The sequence below is a fragment of the Octodon degus genome, unplaced genomic scaffold, assembly GCF_000260255.1.
Source record: "Octodon degus isolate 3935 unplaced genomic scaffold, OctDeg1.0 scaffold00086, whole genome shotgun sequence".
Classification (NCBI taxonomy): domain Eukaryota; kingdom Metazoa; phylum Chordata; class Mammalia; order Rodentia; family Octodontidae; genus Octodon; species Octodon degus.
The window spans coordinates 8,789,924-8,797,960 of record NW_004524662.1 but is presented as its reverse complement, the minus strand read 5'-3'; the positions used below and the strand labels follow the sequence as shown (position 1 = coordinate 8,797,960).

General features: G+C 36.9%; 1 protein-coding gene across 1 annotated transcript in view; it reads right to left on the bottom strand.

Moving 5' to 3' along the window:
- The window catches only part of Hectd1 (HECT domain E3 ubiquitin protein ligase 1), a 118,336-nt gene that overhangs the window by 85,300 nt on the left and 24,999 nt on the right, over positions 1-8,037 (bottom strand). The window contains exon 3 of the mRNA XM_023721837.1: positions 2,311-2,545. Coding sequence (XP_023577605.1) covers positions 2,311-2,545 — 235 coding nt within the window. The remainder of the gene's footprint in view (positions 1-2,310; positions 2,546-8,037) is intronic.

Sequence of the window (8,037 nt, the reverse complement as noted above, 5' to 3'; positions counted from 1 at the left end):
CCCCGGTTCCGCAAAAAAAAAAAAAAAAAAAAAAAAAAAAGGAAGAGACAAGGAGAAAATAAAGAAGGGGGAAAAGCATTAACAATCGGCAAATCTGTGTGTACAGTAAGTTGTACAATGTACTGGATCTCTTAATGTACATTTAAAAATTATTTTAAAAGGCCAGGAATATAGGTCAATAGTGCAGTGACTGCCTAACAAGCACTGAGTGCTATTCTCAATACCAATAAATAAATAAACAAACAAATGAAAATTATAAAAGATAAAGTTTGGGGGTTTAGCTCAGTGGTTGAGTGCTTGCTTAGTTAGCACAAGTTCTTAAATTATTGAGGCTCTTTAAAAAGTCTTTGATTCTGTTAATTGATATTTACCATATTTGTACAACTAAGACATTTACACACACAGCCCTAGGGAAACATAACACAAATAAGATGGTTTATGACTTCTGCACGTTTACATGCTTCAAATATGAAGACATGAAGACAGATAACAAATAATACGAAAATATGGACCACAGCCTGGTTTGTAATCCAACTACTCTGGAGGTTGAAGCAGGAGGATTACAAATTCCAGATCAGCCCAAGGCGACTCTGCAAGACCTTGTCTTATAAACTAACAAACAAAAAAAAAAATTTTAGAGTTGTAGTTATAACTAAGGGAAGCCACCCTCAGGGGTACAGATTCTACCACTGCACAAAGATGAAGGGGAGGGAAGGGCAGGGGAGGGGAGGGCAGGCTGGAGAGAGCTCAGCAGCACAATACCTGTCTGGCAAGCATAAGGTCCTGAGTTCAATTTCCAGTAACCCCAAAAAAGAAAGTGTTAAGGAAAGAGAAGGGGAAGGGAGAAGGGAAGGGGAGGAAGGAAAAATACAAGTTAGTAAAAAAATAATGAAGTAGTATTTATATACAGGCAAAGGAGGAGGAAGTTAGCCTGTTTCACTCTCATTCTCAAAATATGGGGTAGAATTTTCCAGACATTCCATTAGATGTGATATTGCAGCAGACTAAATGTAAAAGCAGGTATGAAAACCTGGCTACTGTGGCCATGGTTGTTTGGTTGGTTTTTGACAGAGATCTTTAAAAAGATTTCCAAAATGTCTACCAGACATTGGTAGTCTCTTACCAATTTTGGTAGTCTCTTACCAATTTTCTTTTTGTGTGGAAAGCTATTTTCATCAAAACTATCATGCATGTTAACATGTATTTTAAGAGAAATTAATGAATATTTAAAATGTCTTAGTTGTACTAATATGGTAAATATCGATTAACAGAATCAAAGACTCGTTTATCAATAAAATTATGGGAAAAAAATAAAATAAAAGATTCTGGTAATTAAAAAAAAAAACAAAGATTCTTCAAAGAGCCTCAATAATTTAAGACTTGTAAGGGAATCCTGAAATAAAACACTTTTGAGAACTGCTGACCTAAAGCAAGAATAATCATAAAAAGGGTAAAGAAGAAATCACACACACACACACACACACACACACACACACACACACACACACACAACACCAACAACATCAACATGGTGAAGAACATGCCTGTAGTTCCAGGATTTAGGAAGCTGGGGCAGGACAATCACTTGAGCCCAGGAATGTAAATAAACCTGGGCAACATAGCATGATTCCATGTCAAAAAAAACCCAAAAAAAACTATAAAGGTTTACCAAGTAGTTTCAATAAATTATTGTGCCAGTGCAAATGCTTTTAAAGCTGCATAAAATTTAGTCCCACAAGGAATAAAACACCTTACTCTAAAGAAAATACAGCAAAACAGTTAAATCTACATATCCTAGAGCCAGACTTATAAAATTTTCAAACTTCCGATCTTCAAGTATTAGACATCCTGCTCATTACTTACACATTCTTCAAGAAAATTACTTAATGTCAATATACTCGACGTTTCCAAATGTAAAACTGAAATTTTTATTTTTTCAACATCTCATTTCTCTAGGTAACCCAGGCTGGCCTGGTCTCAAACTTGCTATCCACCTACTTCACCCTCCTAAGGGTCAGGATTACAAGCATATTTCACCAAGCCCAGTTAGAAATAATATATTAACGACACCTACTTTATATATCATGTAGAATAAATGAGCTAATACATATTAGTGGATTATAATTTTTATTCACAGATGATTCTCGAAGCCTTACAAGACCTCCTCTGAGACCCCAAATGATTGTGACCTCCACTGTTCTCAATCATTTTTAATAAAGTAAGACTGATGACAGGAATAATTTTATTTTTTAGTAAATTATACTTCTATTCTCTACATGATGTTCAAATAGAGTAATAAATGATACTTACCTTTACACATTGTTCGGCTAAGTCTCTGCTAGTTCTGTTATTAAGTTCAACCACAACCAAACGATTACAAAGTGCTTTTATTGCTCCGTCTACACCAACAATCCTTCGAGTGCATTCTGCAGATACATCCAGGTAGTATGTTATGGCGCGGGCTGTCACCTCTAACACATTGTCGGGAGCACTTTCATCAAGAAAAATTTTGCAGAGGGCTGGTAAGAAAGTACGAGGAGGACATCTGTAATGAAAGAAACCACATTATACCTTGGATTACTAACAAAATAATACATAAAACACTAATTATACATTGCATTTAATACCCTATCTGAATGTATATTAGCTAATATTTTCACTTTTTGCTTCCTTCCCTTCATAGGTGCAAACTTTATTACTGAAGATAACATAGAAGCAGTTTAAAGTAGCAGCATTTACTTAAAATCATGTTCTTAAAAATTTTTTTTAACATTTATTGTATATTTATTTTTACTTTGAAGAAAAAAAATTCTTTTGGGTTTTTTTTTTGTACCAGGGATCAAACTCAGGACCTTGTGCTTGCCAAGCAAGCAAGCACTTATTGTACTGAGCCATCTCCTGGGCCCCAATAAGAAACCTTATTAACATAAAATATAAAAGACCAATACTTACATTTAGTAGAAATCTGTTATGTGACATCAAATATATTATTGTAACTCTCTGCACAGATTAAAATGGTGCTCTTAACATTTTAGAATTATTTTCCCTCCAAATTTTAGCGTATGGAATTAAGTACTTCTCGTATCCTTATTAGCTTTTAAAAATAACTGTACACATGTCAGATTATCTCTAAATCTGTTCTTTCATATATATTCAATTTTTAACTTCAGGGGGTTCAGGAACTGAAATATTATCAAAGATAGTTATAGTAGACTTCTTTTAGTCATGATGAAGAAGTAATTAAACACAAGTCCTAGGCCGGGGCTGGGGACATAGCTCAATGGAATAAATGCTTGCCTTGCAAGCACAAGGTCCTGAGTTCAATCCCTGGTACCACCAAAAAAAAAAAAAAAGACACTAAACACAACTGGTTTTTACTAGACAGCAACAATGGCATCCTATGGCAATAGAAACACCTGTAATGACAAGAATCACATATAATATTTCCAGGTTAAAAATCAAATGTTTTTAGGCCCAGATACAAGAGCTTACCCCTAGTTCTCAGTAAGAACACAAGAATGTCTAGAATACTAGACTCTTAAACACTATACTGTTGTTTAATATATAGCAGGTATGTACGTAGTAAATGGAACAGACAAAAAAAGATCATGAAAATATTAATACTACAGAAGAACAATGTCTAAAAAACGTAATTTCTTTACTTTTTTTTTTTTTTACGGAATCGTGGCTTGAACTCAGGTCCTTGTACTTGCCAGGCAAGCACTTATTCTATTCAGCTAGCTCCCCAGCCCCCCTAGTTTCTTTAGAAAATAGCTTTTTTTCTAAGAATAAAATGAAGCTGACAGCCCTTCACATCAAATGACAAGAATAGATTTATGATTTATGTTTAAAAATATTCTTTTATCCTTTTTTATCTAGTATAGGGGCAGGCACTGTACCACTGAGCCATATTCCCTGGCCCCTATCTAGTATAAATACAACATATCAAAACATTTTAGATTAATCTATAAACTTTTTTTTCATTTATGTATTTGGTACAGGGTCTCACTATGCAGCTTGGATTCATAGTGGTCCTCCTGTTTTCAGCTTCCCCTGAGCTGGGATCACAGGCATGTGCCACCACACCAGGACTTGGTCACTGGCTCAGCATGCCAGTGCAGCACACAGGACCAGGGATCAAATCCTGGTCCCTGTGCTTGCCAAAGCAGGTACTTAGCCCACTGAGCTATCTTGCCTGCCCTTGAGCTATCCTGTCGGCCCTTGAACTTTCTGTATTTCATTGCTTTTGCTAGTTTGAGGAATGATGCTAGTTTCTGCTGATGTTAGTTCACATTCCCTCAAAATGTGAAGAATCTCTTCAACAAGTACAGTTAAAGAACCAAGTTAAAACAAACCAATGGGTGGGATGTAGCTTAGTGGTAGAGCACTTACTGAGGCCCTGCCTGGTTCAATCTCCAGCATCACAAAAAAACCAAAACTTTGAAACAGAAAGTTCTAACCTCATGCTCCCATTTTAATTGTGATCAATCTTATTCCTAAGAGAAGAACTAAAATGGTTTATATAATACATAGCACCTTATTTTATATACGTAAAATGAAACAAAGCATTTGCTGTACTTTGGCTATTAAGTAATGAAAAAAAAAAATGCTTTCCTACCTTAAGTCACTTTTTCAAAAGTGAGAAGATATAATATACTTATGTGTAAAATCACTAATTTTTATTTAACCTTCAAAGAGAATTACACTTATGTTGTCTGCATTCCTATGAAACTAGTTACAAATGATTTTCTCTTTCTGTGACTTTTTACTAATAAGACTCCACATTACAGCAGGTGTTGTGGGCATACCTATAATCCCAGCACTTGAGAAGCTGAGGCAGAGGAATCATGAGTTTGAGCAATCTGGAGTACAGACTGAAAGCCTCTCTCAAAAAAATAAAAAAAGAACTCACATTACTATATGCACCTATTGTATATATATCAATTGCCAATCTGAAAGATAACCAATAATAAAGAGCTAGAGAAGATGAATTTCAATTGTGTGAATGCCACTGTAATAGAACAACTGATTTAAGGCAAATATGTCATAGCTATGAAAAAAATTTTAAGTGGAAAATAATTGCAAATAAATCCTGAAAGAAAACTGGCATGGGCCGGGGAGATGGCTCAGTGGAATATGCGTTTCCCTGGCAAGCGCAAGGGCCTGAGTTCAATCCCTGGTTCCGCAAAAAAAAAAGAAAAAAGAAAAAAAGAAAACTGGCATGAATCTGAAGCATCAGACTGTTATTGGTATGAATTCATGGCTTTCAATATACAGAAATAGAAAAATAAACATACAGATGTTCCCCAAGCTACAACAGTTCATTTTGCAATCTGCCATAAAGGATAAACTTGAGAGATTTATAGGAAAATAGATGTACCTTGACACAACAATGCTCTGCAAAACAAATCAGCCTCTTGAGCTTAAGTATGACATGATTTCTCTTATGTGAAAAAACACAGCTAGGCATGGCAGTGCACACCTGTAATCCCAGTATTCAGGAGGCTGAAGCAAGAGGATTACCACAAGTCTGAGGCTAGTCTTGCTACAAGGTGAGTTCAAGATCAGCCTGAACTGCATAGTGAAAACCCTGTCATGTAAAGTACGTTAACAAATAAAGTAAGCAAGCAAGCTAGCTAGGTAGTAGGAATTAGGGAAGTACATTTTTTTTTGCAAAGGGAAAAAGGACCAAGAGAAGGATGGAAATGAAATTGGAAGAGATAAAAAAAGAAGATATGTTAGGTACATGAATTAGCACCCCAGGAGTAATGTGATTATTATATACTACAAACATAAATTCTTTTTTTTTTTTTTTTTTTTTGGCGTGTACTGGGGATTGAACTCAGGACCCTGCGCTTGCCAGGCAAGCTCTTATTCTACTGAGCTATCTTCCTGGCCCTGAGCTATCTCCCTGGCCCAAATTTTTTTAAATGCAAAATAAGAAACAACTTTAATTTCACAATGTTATGAAAGCAAAAAATATTCAGTAGAAATCATATATCAAACTTTGACCATTTCCTGGACTAACAATATGCAGTACAATACTCTTATGATGGTGGGCAGTGTTAACAAGCTACAGCATCTCCCAGTCTGACCCATGGCCACAAGGGCAAACAACCCATATTTCATAGTATATTATGTTGTTAAGCAGTAATATTTGGTAGCTGGGTATGTTAAATATATTTTCTGCTTATGTTATTTTCAGCTAACAATAGGTTTAGTGAGATAGAACTCCATCTGAAGACAAGATAAATAAATTGAAACTTTGGAGCCAGTCAAGCTTATTGAAGTCTGTCACACCTGATCGCAATCAAAAACCTTCAACAGACCACAAAACAAGTAAGGCTATGAGATGTAGCCAAGAACAGAGGACAATGGAAGTGAATTTCAAGGTGGTGGTTGTTTTTTTCTCCTTTCCTTTCACCTCTCTAGGCTTTGACTCCTTGTAGGTACATGGATCTAGAATGTCCTGGGAGGGCTAACATCAGCTCAAAATTGGTCACCAACCTATGGGTGCTGCTGGGAGGTGGTAGTCTTGGGAAAGAGGGGCCAGAGGGAGAGAGGGTTATTAGGGGAGTGTTCTGGAGAGCAATATTGGGATACCAGCCCCTTTCCTTCTCTGCTTCCTGAACACCATGAGGTTAGCAGCTCTGCTCCACCATGAACTCCTCACTATCATGTTCTGACTCATAAGCCCAAAGCAATGGAGCCAAGAGATCATAGACTGAAGCCTTTAAAATCACGAGGCAAAATAAATTTTTTAGTCTTCCAGGTTGTTTTTCTGAGGTATTCTGTCGCAGTGATAGAGCTAAAATCTGGCTAGGCTAAATCCTAAAACTATGTAGCAGAAACACACAACAACAGAAACTGGGAGGGCCATGATTAGCCAACGGGTATAGGCAGAAATTCCTGAGTTTTCACTTCCTAGTCAGACCAAGAATAGCCTTGAGATAGTCAAAACTAATCCTAAGTGATACATACCTACTGTCAATGGAATCTACCTGTGCCTCAAAACCCAGGAGAAATGTGAAAAGAAGCAACACTGGTTCACAGAGCATAAGAAAAAAAAAATTTAATCTCTCTTTTTCTCTTAACCATTTTTACCCAGAAAGTAGTCCAACTATCAGAAATCCTATGATAGCACAAAGAGTGATAAAACGAAGAGTGAGGGACAGCGTGGTTAAAACCTCAAGGCCTCAGTTTTCTAACCCAAAACCAAACAATGTAAAGAATTCCTGAGAGCTGAAGATTTGGAGGGGCCCAGTATGGGCTTGTGCTTCCCCAAGCCTCATGTGGTGATAGGCAGAGCTTTTACAGAGGTGGCTAGATCTAGACTGTATAACACGGGGATTGATTCATGGTGCAGTGTTTGATTCAAGGGTTTTAGGACTAAGGGTGTGAGTGCTATCTACCTGGAGGAGCCTGGATAAGATATTAGGGACAAAAAGAGCCGTGGTCATCCTTGTTGCTTTGCTACTTTCTGCCCATCATGAACTGTTTTTCCTCTTCAATGTCATCTGCCATGCCACTTTGCCTTGGAGCCAGCCTATTATGCACTGAAACTTCTACAAACTGTGAGCTAAATAGAGCTTTCTCCCTTTAACTTTGGGAATCAGTTATTTTATCTCAGTAACAAGAAAAGTACCAAAGAGAAGCCCCCCATACTTGGAGAGAAAAAGAACTAAAAAAGGAATCCATAATATAACTCCTAAGTTCATCTCCAAGATGCACTTAACAGAGGCTGGGGCTAAAAAGCAGTTCTCAAAAACTCTGAGAACCGAACTATGTTATAAACCACCATCTGAGTCCCAGACTAACTAGTGAGCAACATATGCATACAGCAAACCCAAGCAACATAGCAGACTGTGAAAACTGGAATGACATTGGTTATCACCAAAGAGGGTAAGAGAATACAGTCTAACTCTAACTAGGTTGACTATATATCGAAGCAAAAACCACAAAATAAATACTCTCCAAAGGATTATTTTTAAACCCAAGTCTTTCTCTCTCTCTCTCTCTCTCTCTCTCTCTCTCTCT